The sequence below is a fragment of the Metarhizium acridum genome (assembly GCF_019434415.1).
Source record: "Metarhizium acridum strain ARSEF 324 chromosome Unknown scaffold_13, whole genome shotgun sequence".
Classification (NCBI taxonomy): Eukaryota; Fungi; Ascomycota; class Sordariomycetes; order Hypocreales; family Clavicipitaceae; genus Metarhizium; species Metarhizium acridum.
Window position 1 is genome coordinate 2,478,974 of NW_027094016.1, and position 17,644 is coordinate 2,496,617.

Below are 17,644 nucleotides of genomic sequence, written 5' to 3' on the forward strand. Positions count from 1 at the left end.
AAGTTTGTTCTTGGCCCCAGGGCTATGCTCCATCCCCCCACTCGGCCATTGGATTATTGTTATTATTACTTTTCCGTCGCTTTTGGATAAGTGCCACGAAGTACATGGTCGACTGTTCTCTCTGAGGTCGCGTTTGGCTACATCTGATTGCGTCGAGATAATAGCATAACGTGATAGAATTCCACAATCGACGACAGAACGATTCGTCCGGCAACGTCTCTAGTCTAGGATACCCAGCAAGACGGCAGACTACAAACCGCCCTTCTCTCCCCCCGGCGAAATAGAAAAGCCAGTTTCCCCCCTGATAAGTGGGCTGCTGATTTTATCTACTCTAGCCCGGAATTCGGACTACGCTGCTGATGTGGTGCAAGGGGTCACTAATGCAACCATCTAAGCACTTGCAGAACTACTGGGGGAAGGGAGGACACGGCAGATCGGGTTCCTGTGGTCCATTCCAACAGATAAGATCTAAGTTAACACGAGCTGACTACTCCGTAGTGCTGGGTGATTTCACCCTCAATGAACGACACACTGAGGGCCCCCGGAAACAGCTTTGGCGCCACGAGCATACGTCGCGAAGCTGGCTCTTGTTTCCAGAGCATTCTCTTTTGAAATTTTTTAAAGTGAGATTCCTACCAAAAAGCCCATGCAGTCTTGATCGCTTTTGGCCACTTCTGTCTCGCGGAGAATCAACTAATTTGGGGACACATCTGCAACTACATGACAATCGGAGCTGAACTGTCAAAAGTATCCCCTCTGCTTCCTGTGGCCCCGATGAATCATAGCCCCCGCAAGTGCTGGGAAATTCATTTCTTTTTCTTTTCCCTTTTCCTTTTTTTTTTATTTTTATTTTTTTTTTTTTTTGCTGGCGGCAGAACAAGACTCGACCACAAACTTGTACTGTGTCAACCCGGAGATGTTGGAACCTTACTCCGTACGGAGGTACATGCAGACACAAATGTGAAAAGTGGCAAGAGAGAGAACTAGAAAATCTTGCGAGGTAGTAAAAAGCATCTTCATGCATGAGATTAGTTACAAGTCTAATCACGGTCGCGAAGCTCACATGGCTTTTTCTGGTGCGGCTTGGCATGGCTTCCACCTCGACTCCAGGTAGAGGGTCATTTTCCTTTGTTACGCCTATATTCGCTCGCTCACCATGCAAGGCTAGGTAAAGGTCGAATCAATATGTTGGCAGGCGGAACATGTTGTCAGATAAAGAGAGGGTGAAATCGGTAGGGCAAGTTGATATCTTCCTGGTGAGGGAGCACACACTCCCCCCTTTCGTCCGAATGCAGCCTGACAAGTTCTCTATACGGTACCAAAAACATACATGTTTGCCTGCATACAAAGTCTTACACAGTCCTCACACCCAAATACCACCACGGCTCAGAAGTCGATCCCATTGCTAGCAACACTAGCCCTAGCTCTATGCAGCTACGTTCAACGTTTCAGCAGCGGGCGGGACCAACGATGGAACTCTCAGCAGAAAGCGAGCAGTGTGGGAAATAAAATGGGAAGTTTTTCGATATGCACTAGCAATTCCATTCCAAACTTAATATCGAAGAAAGAAACTGGTCGGCCAGCTTAGCCGACCTGAGTGGTCAATTGCAGCATTTCAAACGTGGCCATCCAAAACCCCTCGCCCCATGGGGTGGACTCCTTCGCCCTCCTCGCTCACCTCTTCGCGGCAACGTGCAGAAGTAGGGTCACTAGTTTCAGTGTCGTTCCAGCCTTCAGCGGAACCTAGCCAATCCAGACGACGTCTTTCCGATGGCCGAACCCCCCTGCCCACTCCTATCCACAGCAACACAGTTATCCAAAATATGACAGTTCACGACAACACGTCGAGCTATCCCTTGGAAAGCTGAGGCGGGGTTCCTTCGCGCCAGATCGACAAAATCGACGATCCCGGGTCCTGCGGATGAGATGTGCAGGATCGAGGTTTTATTGATCGGCCAACCTATGATCGGATGGGAAAAGGGAGGGTTCGGGGCGCTGTTATTTTTTGCCTAAAGTGTGGCATGTCAGATTTTGCAACCATTTGTTGAATCGGCTGCCCTGCGTCTCGACCTGGATGTTGACTGGTATGGAAACCACAACTGGACCTGAAGACGAGTGTGTTCCTGGTGTGCTCCTGTAATGCTACCATACAGACGACAAAATGGCGAGACGCAACTTGTGCTCACTCCATGTGTATGTATATATGTATGTGTGTGTGTGTGTGTGTGTGTGTGTGTGTGTGTGTGTGTGTTATCCCCCCTGGAACAGCCATGGTTGCGCAGCTGGTGACCCCGAGTGACATTACAGAGTAGCCAACAGCCCAAATGTCGCTGTACTAAAGAAATGACTTACATCTGCAATGTATCCTGTAACATATTATATTATAAGGCGCGAATTTGGACCGACTCTGAACCCAGTCGGGGGCGCACTCTGGGCTAATAAACAAGTTGAAGCGTTGGGCCGCTGCTTGAAGCTCGGCCTCTTTATCGAAATGGTAAAAAAGGCCGTCCCTAGGCCTCTGATTAGTTTCTCTCGAAGTGCCATTCGGTAACTGGCCAATGAGACCTCTCCTGCATTATTTAAAATGACGTGACTTTCTCCATCCATCTCTCGTCTCTATGTAGCTCAAGTTTTCGCTCATATTATCAGCAAAAGTGACACGTACGAAAAGCCAAAGGGTAAGCATCTCCAACTACCAATCCACGCTAGCGTTGATGAAATGAAGTCAAGAAAGTCAGGGATGGTTATATCGTCAGTTGGAATAGAGGCGAAACATTGGCTAAAAACTAACAAAATCGAAGCGCACGTGCTATTTCATTTTTCCATGCCAGTGTACTCCCGCATAGGCCTGCGTCGAGCCCTCTAATCTTTTTCAAAGTAAAAGTCCCCCAAACCTACCATAGATACAAGCGATACTCTGTCTAGGGAACTATGTATCCGCCTAGGAGTAAAGTATACACTAATACACTGTTAGTATATCTATTATAGACCGAGATAGCCAGGTACATGTCCTTTATAAATATTGTTTCGCCCCCCATCCTACCATGATGCGTCTCTTGTAGTTTCTTCGCTCTGAAGGGCATTTCTATGCGGTGCATCTGTCACTTATAAAATTGCCCAGATTGCCTAGCCTCGGTCAATCTCTGCACCTATCCGGGGGGCTGCGGCAGGAGTGTGTTTTGTTTATATCATGGCCGTGTCATTGTGTCTAGGTCTGGCTTCTCTGACGACTTGGCTTGTCCTTGTTTCAATCCCACCGTCAACACGACCGGACGGCTTCGGCTACAGCTTCGACCCTCCAGCCTCACCATCAACTTCTCCAAACAGGCCCATGAATGCGCCGTGGACCTCGTCGGTGAGGTCGCTGGCCTGCAGACTTCGGCCTCTCTTGAGAAAAGCGAGACGAGAGCACTCCTACAAGTTGGTTAGCGTTTGATCACACAGATTCACCCACCCTTGCAGCAGTCAGTTGAGGAAGGCGTCTTCTGCAGTAGATACAGGGCACACATCAGGAGACCTCTGTGTGAGCTGACCAGCTTCGCGCGACCTTGCAGACGTGTGGGAAATGAAAAGGACTCACTCTCGTAATAGCACTCCCGCCAAACGCCGCCAACCCCATCAACTCATCCTCCCCCAGTCCACAACCCGCAGTATCCCACAGCCCGTCCAGATACGCCTTCCTCCAAGCCAAAAACGTAGCCACCGACCCTGTCAACGTGTCCCCCTGCCCACCGCTGCGCTTCCTGCCTCCCTCGAGATCATTCACCAGCGTGGCCTTGCCGTTCGAGATGAAGTCCTTCTGTCCCTTTTGGATAACGGTCACACCATCCAGGGCCCTCGCCAACGACTCGACTTTGTCCGTCTCCTTGGCGGCGCCGGGATCCTTGAGACCTAGCGAATCCCACAGGCGTTTGAACTCTACCACGTTGGGGGTGAGCACGATCTCCTTGTAGCCCTTGACCAAGTCGGGGTTCCTCTGGACGATTTGTAGAGCGTCGGCATCCATTACGACGGGGATTTTCTTCTCCTTGGCGGCCCGGACTACACGGGATACTGTGTCATGCATGAGGGGGTCGCGGCCTAGTCCCGGTCCGACAACGAGGACGTGCAGACGGGGCAGCATTTCGATGATGGCGGCGGACACTGTGTCGGGGTCCGGCTCGGGCGCCTCGTCATCGGGGGATTGGCGCATAAGCGGATGGACCATCAGGTTGGGAGAGTACGTCTTGATGACGGCTGCCGCTTCTGGGGTGCAGACAACATGAGACTAGAGCCGTCGTGTTAATCCCCTCGACATCAATCGCTTCCTTTTGACCGAGGCAAAGGCAACCGGCTCACCATGTCACAGCCCAATCTAGCGCTCGCCATGGCGGAGAAGTACGGTGCGCCGGTATAGTCCCGGCTCCCGCCAATGACTGCTACTCTTCCGAGCTGCCCTAGGGAGACGGAGACATCAGCACTCTTTGCGTTCCTTGAAATCCGGCGCGCGGCAGCCATGGGGGGGGGTGGGCGGCGGTACCTTTGTGGAACTTGTCCAGCATTGGAGGAACCATGTGCCGCACCTTGTTCAGGATACCTCTTGTCGTGGCGGACATTTCAGGCCCGTTATCTGCGGTAACCATGGCAGAAATGCTGCGAGGCTATCGCTGTCGATGAGTTTTGGGTAAAGTCTCTTGGGGAGGTGAGATCACGGAGAATGCACAGTGGGTGTGACGTTGAAGCCCGCGGACAGTAATCAATTGTCTGATGACGTTTTTAGTGACATTGACCCTTGAGCAAGCTTCGGAAAACATACCATGCGTTGTTTTGAAGGGGCTTTGGGAATTGCTGGAGAGAGGATTCAATTGAGGATGGGTATGGGAAATGAGAAAATGACGCCGGCAGACAGGAGTGAGGTACATAAATAATAACCTGATTGGCTCATGATGTCACAACCACGTACACTCTAACCCCGGTCTTTCTATAGTTTGTGGCAGGATATAATTACTCATTGAGAAGTGCATACTTCTATATTATAATATAGATCGCGATAGCTAGGTACCTAATCTAGACAAATACTTTTTGCCTCCCTCTGTAACTACTGAGTCCTTGGCATCAATCAACGGGCGTAAGCAAAGCTGCCCTGCCCGGAGCCCCCCGCGGTGGGCTTCAAGTTTCAATATTTTGCCAGCCAGCGCGGCTTTGTCTAGCTGGGAGGTCAAGCTGCAGTCTGGTAAGCCTTGAATTTGAAATACCCATATAAATCATCAAATCGGCTCTCCTCTGTCCACCGTTGGGCGCGACAACACTTCACGATTGTATCTACGACTTACACGTCTCATAAATACCATGTAAACTACCTAGGTAGTTATTTCTTCTAATGATACAAGCCGACCAGTCTCATTTTCCAACGATTCTCCCTCGTCCCCAAATCCCATCATTAGTGAGTCGGTTGAGATGGGCCGCATAGCAATTTATTCTCTGAAGATTCGCGGTACACCCGGTCACGCCATGCCACAGATCCGTCGTCGGCACCATTCTCGCACATCTACCCACCAAGTTATAAGTCGACAATGAGTCTAAGGAGGACAAGAGGCATTGCCGGACTAGCAGCGGGGTGACTTAACACCTCTCGCCGTTGCGAGTTTGTAAATTCACTTTTCCTCGCTCGCAACTCCAAGACGAACGCTAGCCTGTTGCTCTCTTTTCCGTAATAACTTCCGCATCATATCAAAGGCGAACGTGTGTTTTCATATGTTCGTATTTATTCATTTACGATTTTTTTCGAAAACGAGCGGCGAATAGCAGGAGTCTGAATGCTCTCATTTGAGCTACCATGGAGTTTCTGCTTGGCCAAGGCAAACCACCACTCCTGACAAACCAAGAATGGGACACATGCAGTGACCAATCCAGAGCAGCGTATAACCGAATATAAACGTGTATACTTCTTGATGTGCAAATATAAATTCTACCACATACTGTAGCTTAGGCGAAAACCTCCGTATCACCTCACGGAACGAAGGAGGATGCGGCCCTCACTCTGCGGCACCGAAACTTTGAAGACTCCAGATCGTAAATATCACCTCCCGAAGAGCCCGACATCAATGGCTGGAAAAACTGCCAGCTTTTTCTCCTCCCCATTCGATACATAATGGCAGCTTCTGGTGCAATAGCAATACCGTTATAATGCTCTGTTGCACTCGATGCCTGGTGGTCGTCTCTTCATCGAATACCAATGCAGAATCGCGGCAATTGATTCCGACCCGGTGCCACTGAATGGCTAAAGAGACACCTTATTGTGTTCAGAATCGTGATTCAGAGGAGTAGTATCTCGCGTAGCATTTAGCTGAAGGTGCTGTGAAGTGTGTACTACCATTCTCCCAAACCACGCCCAACCACTTGCAATATCAAATTCAGGAAGCAACCTACACCGATTTCAAAGGTGCTGCCCTAACGCTCCTTCGCTCGTCGCACATAAACAAGATCGTGCGATATAGCTTCCGAATGCTCTTTCCAAATCTTGTCTGAAAGCAAGTCGACAAATTGCGGGTGTGGGATGAGAACGGGAAACAAAATATCCAATAGACTGGCCAGACGGCGCCGGAGGCATATAGTTTCTGCTTGTGACTCGTGTGAATATGCAACTTCTAGTGCGTTTCGAAGGTGAAAAACTGCTGCAACAACCTCCGTATGTTCCATCGTTTTGTTTACAAATGTCTTCGTCAGGTAACACGCCAGGTCTTGAGTCATCTGTTCAAGGACCTTTGCAATATGATCTTTCATCGCTTCGACTCCAAGGTCTACGGCGCCAACGTACAGCAATGCGCTACGTGGTATACAAATCAGATCACAAAAATTCTCCCGGTCGTATTCTAATATTTCAAGGCCTGTATACAGTCTTTAATCAGCATTTGCATTGCACTACGAGGAAAACAAGACGTACTTTCGGTGTACATGAATCGCAACGTGTATCCCACGACTTGAGGGCAAAAAGGCAAGCGCACATCGGTCGGCGTCCCTTTCTGATTATTGTCAGTCCATTACAGCCCGTAAATTTTCTGTATATCTCAATATTTCATCCTACCTTGTTTGCGGGTGGGAGGTTTTGTCTAAGCCATACCGACCGCGACTCCACGATGCTACGGTGTACTTCAAAAACCTCGCGCCCAGCCCAGACGAAGACGTCGGCGCCAAATGGCCGTAGCCACAACCTATTAGAACCTTTTGTCAGTGGATGTACTCCATGTTTAGCGACGATCCAGCCCTATGCAAACCTGGCACAAGCCCGAGGCGCCGCCGCTCTGAGAAGCTTCTTTGATGGCGAGACAGCATCCGAATCCTTGCCATCGGTAGAACAAATGAATTTCACGCTTCGAGATATTGCCTTTTCTTCCGCCGGTCCCTCATTATCTTTGCTAAAATCGGCAGTATTTCGAGGCCAATCTGGCGCAAGTGAAGCAGCAGATGGCCTCTTCACCCAGGGATTTGTTTTGGGAGGGGAAGCAGGACGTAGATGATCCATATACGATGTGTTTGTCTTGTTTCTGCTCTGGTGATGTGCCCGTAAAGGTGGCCTTTCTAGCTGTCTTGGCCTTCCGTCTAATGGGGCGCGAGTCATTGTCTCGTGTCTTTGTAACGGCCGGGGGGGAGGGCAAGGTAGGCCAGATGAGTAAAATTAGGAGCATAAACGATTACGAGGACATATTGAGCGCCCTGGGTCCCTTGAACGTTGGCCGGCCTTGTAGACTGTGTTTGGTTGTATGATGACAGTTTGGAACAAGAGGTGGAAAAGTGCCTGCGCGTATGATGTTGATGACTTAAGAAGTAATGAGGAAGAAGAATAGGATGAGTAAAGAGTGTATGAAGGAGAGCAACGTCTTTGGTTCCCGGCAAAAATATCCGGGGGCTCCCTCTTTTCCCCTCTCTTGGCTTCATTCTCCAGACTCATATTGAACAAAAAGTGAGAGAAAGGTGAAGGCAGCAATCCAAACGCTTGTGTGTGTGTTTGCCGCCATGGGTGTGTGCATTGTCCAACGCTTGCGTGGGTGATACAATAGGGCGCTTCGGACGTATGGTGGTGACATCTGGACTTTGTGTAAATATTCGTATGTGCTTGATGGAAGTCACGCACCAAACAGGAAAGAAGGAACAAGATAACGTTGGTATCGCTCCCAGTCTTTCAAGTCACTGAAATTTACGGCCGCATTCAATGTTCCTAGGGCTAAACTACCTACCTAGGTACCTACCTTAGCGCGCTATTCTAGCGCAGTACAGGTGCATGTGGTCTTCCTCGTGGGATGCCTTACAGGTAACGTAAGGTTTCGGGTGCGAGGGTTAATCCGTCCGTCCACTGTGCTTCAAATAGAGGTGTCGCCCTTCGCTTTCCAGCCCCCCTGACACAAGCAATACTTGTCTCTCAGTATATATATATATATATATATGTATATATTTTGGATGTACTGAGTTGACCTTAACGCCACGATACGTCATACCATGGCGCATACCACAAGCGAATTCGAACTGGCGCTGAAGTTCGTACGGAGCGTCGACCTTCCGCACCCAGACGGACAGTTACTAGAATGCTTCCTTCAGGACTCAATAGACCCTATGCAAGCCGCTCGCTACATACTTCAAAAATGTTTCCTTGGAGGAGAGGGCCCTGATCTGGAACCCTTTTTGTCCGATTGGAAACAGTTGATCAATATGTGTACGTCCGACGAAGTTTCAGGTAGGGCCGCACTAATGATCAGCAGTTGCTTATAAAGGCCAAACCTACCAACTTCATGACAAAGCCGTCATTGCCAACATCATCAAGAGAGACCGTAGCAGGTGTTGCATCACCGGACTAGGCAACTCTCTCTGGGATCCGCTAGTCGTCGCCCCTCTACTTCCAGCTCCAGCTAGGAAGATCCAAGTCAACGAGGTAGTTCTGTCTTTATCAACCTTTATTTTTATATTTAGCTGATAAGGCTGTCCTCAGAATTTGCATGAAATTCTCGGTGCTTTCATCGGATCTGACTTGCGGGACTGGGTGCTATCGAAAGCAGTCTTTTTGAATACCTATCGGAGTCATTGGCTTGTGCGTAAATCTGCGGCAGCGGCGCTATCGGAAGGATTCTTTCAGTTCGCACTCGGCAAACGATCAGAGGTGGGTGTGTCTTTGTCCTTACTCATATATCCAACTGTTTAAGTTACCCGCACTTACATAGGTCCAGTATCGTGTTACTGTTGTCAGAATTGGAGGTCCAACTTGGCCCTCTATTATAGAGAAGACTCCAGTGCTTCGAAGTGACTGTTTTACTAACCAGTCCGTTTCCTGTGTGGATACTCCAGACGCCTCTGCACTGCAAATCTTATCACGATTCGCGAAACCTATTCGGTGGAGCCTGGTCGCGCAAGAAATCGCAAATAAGAGTCCCAGGACAGTCCCCAATCTGCCGTCAGCTTCGCTATGGCGCTGCTTCTTGGGACGTGGTGCTGCAGCCGTATTAGTGGCCTGGCGGTTGGTACCAGCCTCTATCCGCATAAGCGCGTACCATGGTCTCGCGTTTCTGGGGGCACATATGTATGGTCCATCTTGTAGCTTGAAGGTTCAACGACTTCCGCTCGGTATGTATGTCAAGATTGCAAGTGTGGAATATCACGAAAGCTTGGCCAATGAGTATGAAACAATACAGCTCGTAAGGCGCCATACGCATATACCGGTCCCGCGCGCATTGGATCTTGTCTCAAACTCAGAGGAATCTTACCTTCTGACCAGCAGAGTCAGTGGCATCCCCCTGGGGATGTGCATTGATACGCTCAGCGATAACGAGGAGACAGCTCTGGTTTACGACCTACAGAAAAGTCTTAAGGAGTTACGGGCAATACCAAAGGTGGTTGCACCAAAATATGCCATCACCAGTACCCTCGGCAAGGCATGTTATGACTACAGAATCAACGCAGGGTTAGACTTCAACAACGATCGGGGGGATTTTATTGGACCATTTATGAATGAGGAAGAGTTTAACAACATTCTCCGAGTTGGCGCACTGCCACATGTTTCACACTACAGCGGACATCAAATCGTATTTACGCACGGGGACCTAAATATGCGAAATATTCTAATGTATAATGGAAAGCTTTCAGGGATCGTTGATTGGGAAAACTCTGGATGGTACCCGGAATACTGGGATTACACCAAGGCCCATTTTATCACAAAGCTCCACCAGCGGTGGCTGAAGATTACTGATATGGTTTTCAAACGCTATGGAGATTTTGACACCGAACTAGCTACCGAACGTCAGCTCTGGTCTTACTGTTTCTGACATCCATCTCTGGTGATGACAACCCCCAGTAGGGGGCACCGGTCGATGCCGCCAAAAGCGGCGTCAATTGTCGCCGAGTTTAGCGGTCGAAACCGTGACACTTGGCTTTATTGTATAAGACTTTTAATAATTAATAATAAGTTAAGATTTATCTTATAACAAATGATAGTTAAAGAATAGTCACCAGAAAACCCCTTAGCGCGCTAAGGTACGTACCTAACTTAAGTACCTAGGTACCTACCTAGGTAGGTACCTACTTAAGTAGAATACACCTTAGTCTTAAGTACCTAGGTACCTAGGTAGGCTGCCTTGGTAGGCCGCCTTGGTACTCCGTAGGCTGGGGCGTCTCAGCAACGGGGCGTGCGTCCCTGGTTGCCTAAATTCAATGTTCCAGCTCGCATCAGCAACATTGAACCTTTGACGCTTTCACGACATCCTTCACCGTCCCAGCATTCTCCACACTCGACAATACAGACAGAGACACAGCAGCATCTTCTGCACTGTTGGCCCTAAGAACAATGTCGCAAGCGCCTGTGCAAATATCCTCCAAGGAGCAGTTCGATGGCATTCTAAAGAGCTCAAAACTCGTCGTCGCCGACTGTGAGTAACTGGTCCATCCAGATCCATTCATTGCCTAAGCTGTCGCCTCGGCTCGACCCCGCCACCAAAGATGGTTGTTGCTTGGTGATCGCGAGCAGTTCTTCAGATCGGATAGATATTGCAAGCCTCGTTGTCTACTTGAGTTTCCCTGCATCTTCCCCCTCATGCTGACCCTGTTTCCTCCATAGTCTTCGCGGTCTGGTGCGGTCCTTGTCAACAAATCGCGCCAGTGTATGAGGCATTGTCAAAATCGCTTTCCCGGCCGAAACTCCTTACATTCGTCAAGATCGATACCGAAAAGGTCCAAGCCCTTTCTGAGGAATATCAGATTACGGCGCTACCAACCTTCTTATTGTTCCAGGAGGGCAAGGTGATCCAATCGGTCAAGGGCGCGAATCCCACCGAGCTGAGACGCATTATCCAGAAACTGGCTTCTGAGCTTGAGTCTGCCGGCGAATCATCTGGTAGCGGGAGCGGCAGTAGTGGTTCATGGGCCGGCGCAGAGATTCCCAGAGGATATAGTGATATTTCTGACCAAGTAGAGATACGCAATTGCGAGCTCTCGAATGCCGACGAAGATGCGGGACCGGTCAAGGTTCTGTTCGACGTCACGAAGCCCAGCGCTTTGAGCAACGACAGCAATCCTGTCAATGTCAGGGACTTTGTCCAGAGTGGCGCGGATGACCAGCTTCTTCTCTTCATCCCTTTCCAAGGTTCCGTCAAACTTCACACATTGCAGGTGAGCCAAGACGTTTGCCACAGCTTGCCAGCAGTGAAACTAAGTGGAGCGCACAGATTACGTCTCTCCCTCCCAAGGACCAAGATAACGTCTCGAGACCCGTGGTTATTCACCTATACATCAACCAGCCGCAACACATGGACTTCAGTGAAGCCGACGATACTGAGCCGACTCAGGCTATTACGCTGACTTCCAAGGATTGGAACGCCGAAGGCACCGCGAACATCAGCTTGCGCTTCGTCAAGTTCCAAAAGACAACCACCCTGATTCTGTATGTGCAAAAGGGCGAGGAAGGCGCTGACGCCGTACGACTTGACCGGATCAAGCTCATTGGCGAAGCCGGTACCAAACGCGAGATGGGCAAGCTCCAGAAAGTAGGGGATGATGAATAAAAGCACCACAAGCACACGCCCACCTACTGCGAGGTCTCAATGATGATATGACAGGATGACTTGAGGAAAAACAACGCCAACGTGGGCAGCCAAGAAGCGCATTATCACAAGCCGGAGTTACGGTCACGGATAGAAAAACAAGAGGCAATTCAATAAGTATCCCACGACCTGACATATATCCAGTCCATAGTGTTGCTTTTACGTAGGCGACGCGATCTGAGAACCGCAATCTCCTGGCCTCTCTTGTCACCCATCAAGTCTCGGTGCGAAAGTATGTCCAGCCTCCATGTTGCGATCCAAGTGGTAAAAGCACCTGCACCAATAGCAAAGAAGCCGGCCTGCAATTATGATTCATCTTGGGCATGATTGACGCTGCGATTTATCCATGGTAGAGGACTCGAGCAACACGGGATAAAACTTCATATCATGCCTGCCGCACGAGGAAGAAAAGAGAAAAACAAAAGTAAAGTTCTGCGCTGCGACGAAAATTTTATGGGCTGGGGCTGCGTGGAGGTTTGCTGAGTCAGCGGGCCCACCCGTGCAGGGTAGGTGTTGTGGAATACGGCTTGCACTCGTCTTGATTGTTCTTTGAAACGTGCTACGGAGTAGATAGAGTAGATTTGACTTGTTGTCTCGAATCTGAGTTTCTGCCTTTTGGAAATCAAGTGCAACCCGACAAGTGATTTTTGATTTGTGGGCGTTGTACAGGGAAAACTTCATGCAGAGCCCTGGCATTACCATCATGAAGACAACTGAAGCTGGCTTCATCACGGCGGCCTTGGCCCGCACACATTTCGGATACGAGACCCGCCATTGGCCACAATGGCTCCGTAGCTGCAGGCAACATGAACGTCCAACTATCGACATGCTTGGGCAGCACCAGACTTCACTACAGAAGCACGCATCGCCCTTGTCAATCACTCATGAAACTTGTTGGCTCACCCCAACTAGGCTACCATGAATTGTGAAGTCTTCGAAACTGGCTCGAGGTCTGCATCTCAAGTGGCGCAGCTCGTTCTGATGCTGGGTGGCTTGGATACGGTGTCCATCACCCAGATCCCATCGCACCGTCGGCCGCCATGTCACAACTACCCAAGCTGGCCCCCAGGCCATCTGGAGAGGTGCCACTAAACGCAGGTAAACTCAACCCCAAAGAGCACACGGAGCGAGAATGGGAAGTCCAGCGGGGGCTCATTGAGCATCTCTACATCAGTGAAAACCGAAGGCTGGTTGATACTATGGCCATCATGACGTCCAAACATGGGTTTGCTGCAACGTAAGTAACAAATAATTTTGGGTTGCTATTATACGGCTCGCCGCTAACTCGAACCAAGAGAACAAATGTATAAAAAGCGGTTGAAGAAGTGGAACTTGCGCAAAAGAGCGTACCGCACGGCTTCAGAAAGTGCTGTGGCCTCCACCGCGGCATCAGCGTCAGACAATGCCGGCTCGAGCAAATCGGGTGCCGAGGTGCTACGTCAAACGCCAGATCGCATGCCGCAGCCAGCTTGCACGACCATGGCATGCACCACCAGGCTTGGCCCTTTTGCAGGTCTTGAGTTGGTCCTCGACAGTGTCCGTTCTTGGAGCCTATGTAAACTGGAATCCAGAGGTGATGCACTGGATCCCATGGTGCGGTATCTCGCGAATCCGACCCAGCCACCCATTCAGGATAGCCGGACAATGTACCGCACTTTTGAGCTGGTATTTGACCTGTGGCATCACGGAAAGGGCCAGCTGGCCGGCATGGCGGCGAGGAGGGCCTTCTATAGTCTTGAGTTTGTCCTCACGGCAGATCATCCAGACCTTGTATGGCATATACTGGATACGGTTTACGACTTGGTAGACAGGGGCCATATTCAACTTCTGGGCATGTTTCTCACTCATGCAAGAGAGCTTTCAACAAGACGTCTTCCACAGGAGCACCCTCTTGTGAAAATCCTCCAGCAGCTCACAAAGTGCGACTATCAGACCCAGTTGGGAAGGGAGCAGGTATGCCATCTCTTGCGGTCAGCCTGGCTACAAAATGTGGACATTCTCAGCGACCATATCGGCTCCCTGGCGCCAACACATCTCTGGCTCTACGAGCAACTGATATGGGATGGCAGAACAAGTCTACGCAGGGATTGTGAACTGGCAAAGAAAAGAGAGACAATGGTGGCTGCGTTGACAGGCCTATACCAACTTGCCGACATGGATCCTCGAGTGTCCAAGTTGGATAGATTGCGAATCATGGCCCTCATGTTGGAGTACACTCAGATGGATCTCGGCGATAGACACAAAGCAGAAGAACTGGCGATAGATTTGCTAAACCAAACATCATTTGACAAAGAAGCAAGCCGGTCCGATGCCAGGTTCCATGCATATGCCCGCAAGATGCTGGCCAGGCTGCAGGAACATGAGCGAGATTGGGCCCGGGCGGAAGAGAATCTCAGATATGCAGTCGAGAAGAGAGAGGCTGCCCACGGAACGGGCTCCGACTTGCGGGTCATACGAGACATGTGGGTGTTTGCCGGGCACTACCAGAGGACGGGAAGAGGTGGCGCTGCGAGCCAGATTGTGAATGACGCGATATCAAGAGCAGAACAGTATCTCGGTCAAGGGGAAGTCGAGTGTACTTGAGTCATTATATTGGGCGTTTGAGGGCATGTATTCAAACAAGGAAAAAAAAAAAACAGTTGTCGTGTATTTCAGATCTCGATGCATTAACTACTGGGCTGCTAGCAAGCAGCGTTCAACGGCGTCAAGTGACTGATCACGGTCGAGCTCAACGCCTAACTAGCGTGGGGTACATCCAGGATCCGCCACGATGACGTTGGTGACCTCCGGGCACACATGCTAATAGTGAACCACGTTCATCCCATTTCTCAGAATACACTAATCACACCGAACTCGGTTCATCTGGCAACGACTCGTAACAAATCCCCCAAGTATCATACTATTAGGCAACAATGTCGAGAGGACCACCACCAAATTACTGTAAACGTCCACACCCACCAACACCACTCAAAGAGTCCAGTCTAACAGCCATCCAAGATGCGGTTCTGGAAGTCACAGAAAAGGCTACGACACAAGAAATACGCAACGCCTACAAGCGGCAAGTCTTCCCAAGTCCCTCCGCGCCTCGAATCGCTTTGCAAAAGCAGCAACACCCCAGCTAACAATCTGCTGCGCCCCAGCGCCGCGTTGAAAACCCACCCGGACCGTGTCCCAGCCGACTCCCCAGAGCGCGACGCCCGCACCCGCAGGTTCCAACTCGTCAACGACGCCTACTACACCCTCTCCGATGCCACCCGCCGCAGAGACTACGACGCCCAGCGCAAGCTCTTCCCGCCTTCAGCCGCGGAAGCGAACCCCTTCGAAGAAGCCGACGAGGAGATTCCACATCAGCCGGGAGCCACCGCCCAGGGCGCATACTCGTGGGCTTGGAACTTCTTCAACAGCCATGCCGCCGGGACCGCGAACACCGCCGAGCGGGAGCGGACGGAAGATGCCCAGTTCAGCGACGTTTTCGAGGAGATGATGCGGGAAGAGGGCATGGCGGAGGAGGGGTCGAGTGCGCCGACGAGCAAGTTCTGGAGTTTGATTGGGGGCCTCAGCGGCGCTGCGTTGGGCTTCATCATCGCCAACTTCCCGGGCATGTTGGCCGGTGCGGTGGCGGGGAACAGGCTTGGGGCGGTGAGGGACGCCAAGGGAAAGAGTGTATATGAGGTGTATTCGGTAAGCTTGCGCTTGACGGCTTTGATGGTGAGATGTGCTGATTGATCCTTGTTTGTCTAGGCGCTCCCGCAGGACGACAGGGCGAGGCTGCTTAGCCAGCTTGCTACGAGGGTATTTAGTCATGTTGCTGGGATATAAGTGATGGCTTGTAGAGAAGAGAGGGCTTGCTGGGATTTGGAAGGGTCTTGATAGCGACGGATTTCGTTATGGATACACCTGCTGTTTAGCAATACAACGTACGTAGCACCTCAATAATTTTATCACGTAATTTTTCACCAAGGATCGTACACCAGAAGAGGTGCTTGCTCATAGCCTATTTGGAACAGAATTGTGAGGCTCGCTTCAGTCGAGCATTCAGTAACGTTGACCATGGAGAATGACATGCCTGGTACTGAGCAGCCCGTACATCGCATAACTCGCCCATCAGCCTGACACGGCCATACATCACATGGTGATTATCCGAGGCCATTCTGCATTGACCAGGTATTCTTAATCCATCGTGTCAACAGAGACGTCAAGAAACCCAATGATGCCATGAGATGTCACATACATTTTTGATACCGTACGATCCTCATTTAAAAGAAAATATTGTCATACTCTTGCAAACGCAGGCTTTCCTGATCTACACCATAACCGTTTCTTCGCCAGAGACGAAAGCGTCGTAATTTGTTTTGAAAAGTGATGAAATCCCAAGTCGTCAAGCGCCAAGAACGTTCTTTTATCTTCGTGGAGGTGGGTTGAATCCAGGAGGGCCACCGCCCGGTGGGTTAAACCCTGGGGGAGGGAACTGTGCATTTCCGGGGAAACCACCGGGCGGGGGAGCGAAACCTCCAGGGAAACCCGGTGGAGGAGCTTGAAGCCAGTTAGACCGTCGTTGACATCTTTGATCGGCGTAATTGAACTTACCACCTCGTCCGGCTCCTGGAAAGCCAGGAGCTCCTGGGAAACCGGGGAAGCCTGGAGGCGGAGCGCCGCCACCAACTCCAGCAGCGGGACCCTATGAAACATAATAATTAGTATACCAGGCAATAATACATTGACAGCTGGGGAATCCTTACAGCCAAAGATGGAGGGGGGGCACCACGACCAGCGGGTTTGGCGACTCCAGGTCCAGCTGTGAGGGTTGATGGAATACCGCTCGGAGCACTCTTTCCAAGTCTAGCACTGGGATCGGCTGGGGGAGGAGACTCGACGGAAAGGGAGACAATGTGGGCGCCGCGAACAATGGTTAGACCAAGAGTCCTCTTTTCTTCAGTCTCGACAACCTGGGATGATGACCCGGGTGCGGACGGCTTGTTGGCCTTTCTCTTCACGCGTCGGAATTCTTCGGTGTCGGCGAGAACGAGGTTCATGTGCTATCCCACTATTAGACCAATTCTTTTTTCTTCTTTGTCGTAAAACGTCGAATGAGCTTCGCAAACCTTGTCAAATGCAAGCATCTGACCCGTCATGGCACGGCCGTCGTTCAGAATGACGCGCATTCGCCAGTTAATCTAAACACGGCAAGTCAGCACGCTTTGGTCATTGAGTAGATGCTGGTTAGATGGCATCAAAGCAGGGACGCATACGTAACCGGCCTAGTTCGATATCCAACTGTTAGTATCATGACCACACCGATGGTAGCGGCAGATGGGGTCGTTTGACGGAGGGGGGCATACCATCTTTCCTTGTTTGTTCGACATCTTGACGGTTGATTGAGAGCCTGCGAATACAGCTTCTCAGTGTTTCAAAAAATTGGAAGCTGTCCGCGGAGCTCGTACGCGACCGCGATGACTGCAACTCACTCACTGCCTGGCGCGTGCTGGGAGGTGAGGATGGTGTTGGACCTCCAAATTTTGCGGAGCCTCACCAGAGAAGGCTGAAAGTCCAGGATGGGGGTACAAGCCCAATGTACCATCTTACGCTAA

General features: G+C 50.6%; 7 protein-coding genes across 9 annotated transcripts; 4 read left to right on the forward strand and 3 right to left on the reverse strand.

The window, feature by feature from the left end:
• Positions 1-2,543: 2,543 nt before the first annotated feature.
• On the reverse strand, positions 2,544-4,868 carry J3458_003384 (uncharacterized protein). 3 transcript variants are annotated; one of them, XM_007813401.2, is made up of 5 exons: positions 4,796-4,868; positions 4,520-4,743; positions 4,339-4,436; positions 3,581-4,267; positions 2,544-3,414 (listed from the first exon to the last, which is right to left on the reverse strand). In XM_007813401.2, the coding sequence occupies exons 2-5, from the start codon at positions 4,620-4,622 to the stop codon at positions 3,283-3,285; spliced, it is 1,020 nt and encodes a 339-aa protein (XP_007811592.2). In that variant the 5' UTR covers positions 4,623-4,743; positions 4,796-4,868; the 3' UTR covers positions 2,544-3,282. The 3 variants fall into 3 exon arrangements, with proteins under 3 accessions (XP_007811592.2, XP_065977511.1, XP_065977512.1); XM_066117721.1 differs by having other exon boundaries at positions 2,637-3,414; positions 4,339-4,743; XM_066117720.1 differs by having other exon boundaries at positions 2,544-4,743.
• An 846-nt stretch (positions 4,869-5,714) lies between these two features.
• On the reverse strand, positions 5,715-8,091 carry J3458_003385 (uncharacterized protein). The gene is made up of 4 exons (XM_007813400.2): positions 7,254-8,091; positions 7,064-7,190; positions 6,923-7,001; positions 5,715-6,866 (listed from the first exon to the last, which is right to left on the reverse strand). Exons 1-4 carry the CDS (start codon positions 7,595-7,597, stop codon positions 6,430-6,432), a joined length of 987 nt encoding a protein of 328 aa, XP_007811591.2. The 5' UTR covers positions 7,598-8,091; the 3' UTR covers positions 5,715-6,429.
• Positions 8,092-8,426: 335 nt separating this feature from the next.
• J3458_003386 (uncharacterized protein) lies at positions 8,427-10,407 on the forward strand. Its single transcript, XM_066117722.1, has 4 exons — positions 8,427-8,686; positions 8,733-8,902; positions 8,960-9,127; positions 9,195-10,407. Exons 1-4 carry the CDS (start codon positions 8,473-8,475, stop codon positions 10,284-10,286), a joined length of 1,644 nt encoding a protein of 547 aa, XP_065977513.1. The 5' UTR covers positions 8,427-8,472; the 3' UTR covers positions 10,287-10,407.
• A 63-nt stretch (positions 10,408-10,470) lies between these two features.
• On the forward strand, positions 10,471-12,691 carry txl1_1 (Thioredoxin-like protein 1). The gene is made up of 3 exons (XM_007813399.2): positions 10,471-10,886; positions 11,075-11,625; positions 11,682-12,691. The coding sequence occupies exons 1-3, from the start codon at positions 10,805-10,807 to the stop codon at positions 12,015-12,017; spliced, it is 969 nt and encodes a 322-aa protein (XP_007811590.1). The 5' UTR covers positions 10,471-10,804; the 3' UTR covers positions 12,018-12,691.
• Positions 12,692-12,896: 205 nt separating this feature from the next.
• J3458_003388 (uncharacterized protein) lies at positions 12,897-14,878 on the forward strand. Its single transcript, XM_007813398.2, has 2 exons — positions 12,897-13,293; positions 13,352-14,878. The coding sequence occupies exons 1-2, from the start codon at positions 13,097-13,099 to the stop codon at positions 14,637-14,639; spliced, it is 1,485 nt and encodes a 494-aa protein (XP_007811589.2). The 5' UTR covers positions 12,897-13,096; the 3' UTR covers positions 14,640-14,878.
• Positions 14,879-14,968: 90 nt separating this feature from the next.
• Positions 14,969-15,875, forward strand: J3458_003389 (uncharacterized protein; the record flags this gene model as incomplete). Its single annotated transcript, XM_066117723.1, has 4 exons — positions 14,969-14,996; positions 15,054-15,114; positions 15,197-15,737; positions 15,798-15,875. The coding sequence occupies 4 exons, from the start codon at positions 14,969-14,971 to the stop codon at positions 15,873-15,875; spliced, it is 708 nt and encodes a 235-aa protein (XP_065977514.1).
• A 412-nt stretch (positions 15,876-16,287) lies between these two features.
• smb1_1 (Small nuclear ribonucleoprotein-associated protein B) lies at positions 16,288-17,545 on the reverse strand. Its single transcript, XM_007813396.2, has 6 exons — positions 17,396-17,545; positions 17,306-17,314; positions 17,159-17,230; positions 16,796-17,092; positions 16,644-16,734; positions 16,288-16,589 (listed from the first exon to the last, which is right to left on the reverse strand). The coding sequence occupies exons 1-6, from the start codon at positions 17,417-17,419 to the stop codon at positions 16,456-16,458; spliced, it is 627 nt and encodes a 208-aa protein (XP_007811587.2). The 5' UTR covers positions 17,420-17,545; the 3' UTR covers positions 16,288-16,455.
• Positions 17,546-17,644: the final 99 nt, after the last annotated feature.

What these genes read in the sequence shown, in the direction of transcription:
- J3458_003384 (XM_007813401.2), bottom strand. Translation starts at nt 4,622, where the DNA reads ATGGTTACCGCAGATAACGGGCCTGAAATGTCCGCCACGACAAGAGGT. An exon ending in GCTGGACAAGTTCCACAAAG is followed by an intron (nt 4,437 to 4,519) that starts GTACCGCCGCCC and finishes CCGTCTCCCTAG; the next exon opens with GGCAGCTCGGAAGAGTAGCA. An exon ending in CTAGATTGGGCTGTGACATG is followed by an intron (nt 4,268 to 4,338) that starts GTGAGCCGGTTG and finishes CGACGGCTCTAG; the next exon opens with TCTCATGTTGTCTGCACCCC.
- J3458_003385 (XM_007813400.2), bottom strand. Translation starts at nt 7,597, where the DNA reads ATGACTCGCGCCCCATTAGACGGAAGGCCAAGACAGCTAGAAAGGCCA. An exon ending in ACCTCCCACCCGCAAACAAG is followed by an intron (nt 7,002 to 7,063) that starts GTAGGATGAAAT and finishes GACAATAATCAG; the next exon opens with AAAGGGACGCCGACCGATGT. An exon ending in GCGATTCATGTACACCGAAA is followed by an intron (nt 6,867 to 6,922) that starts GTACGTCTTGTT and finishes GACTGTATACAG; the next exon opens with GCCTTGAAATATTAGAATAC.
- J3458_003386 (XM_066117722.1), top strand. Translation starts at nt 8,473, where the DNA reads ATGGCGCATACCACAAGCGAATTCGAACTGGCGCTGAAGTTCGTACGG. An exon ending in GAAACAGTTGATCAATATGT is followed by an intron (nt 8,687 to 8,732) that starts GTACGTCCGACG and finishes AATGATCAGCAG; the next exon opens with TTGCTTATAAAGGCCAAACC. An exon ending in CACTCGGCAAACGATCAGAG is followed by an intron (nt 9,128 to 9,194) that starts GTGGGTGTGTCT and finishes ACATAGGTCCAG; the next exon opens with TATCGTGTTACTGTTGTCAG.
- txl1_1 (XM_007813399.2), top strand. Translation starts at nt 10,805, where the DNA reads ATGTCGCAAGCGCCTGTGCAAATATCCTCCAAGGAGCAGTTCGATGGC. An exon ending in AAAACTCGTCGTCGCCGACT is followed by an intron (nt 10,887 to 11,074) that starts GTGAGTAACTGG and finishes TTTCCTCCATAG; the next exon opens with TCTTCGCGGTCTGGTGCGGT. An exon ending in TCAAACTTCACACATTGCAG is followed by an intron (nt 11,626 to 11,681) that starts GTGAGCCAAGAC and finishes TGGAGCGCACAG; the next exon opens with ATTACGTCTCTCCCTCCCAA.
- J3458_003388 (XM_007813398.2), top strand. Translation starts at nt 13,097, where the DNA reads ATGTCACAACTACCCAAGCTGGCCCCCAGGCCATCTGGAGAGGTGCCA. An exon ending in AAACATGGGTTTGCTGCAAC is followed by an intron (nt 13,294 to 13,351) that starts GTAAGTAACAAA and finishes ACTCGAACCAAG; the next exon opens with AGAACAAATGTATAAAAAGC.
- smb1_1 (XM_007813396.2), bottom strand. Translation starts at nt 17,419, where the DNA reads ATGTCGAACAAACAAGGAAAGATG. An exon ending in AGATGCTTGCATTTGACAAG is followed by an intron (nt 17,093 to 17,158) that starts GTTTGCGAAGCT and finishes ATAGTGGGATAG; the next exon opens with CACATGAACCTCGTTCTCGC. An exon ending in TCCAGGAGCCGGACGAGGTG is followed by an intron (nt 16,590 to 16,643) that starts GTAAGTTCAATT and finishes ACTGGCTTCAAG; the next exon opens with CTCCTCCACCGGGTTTCCCT.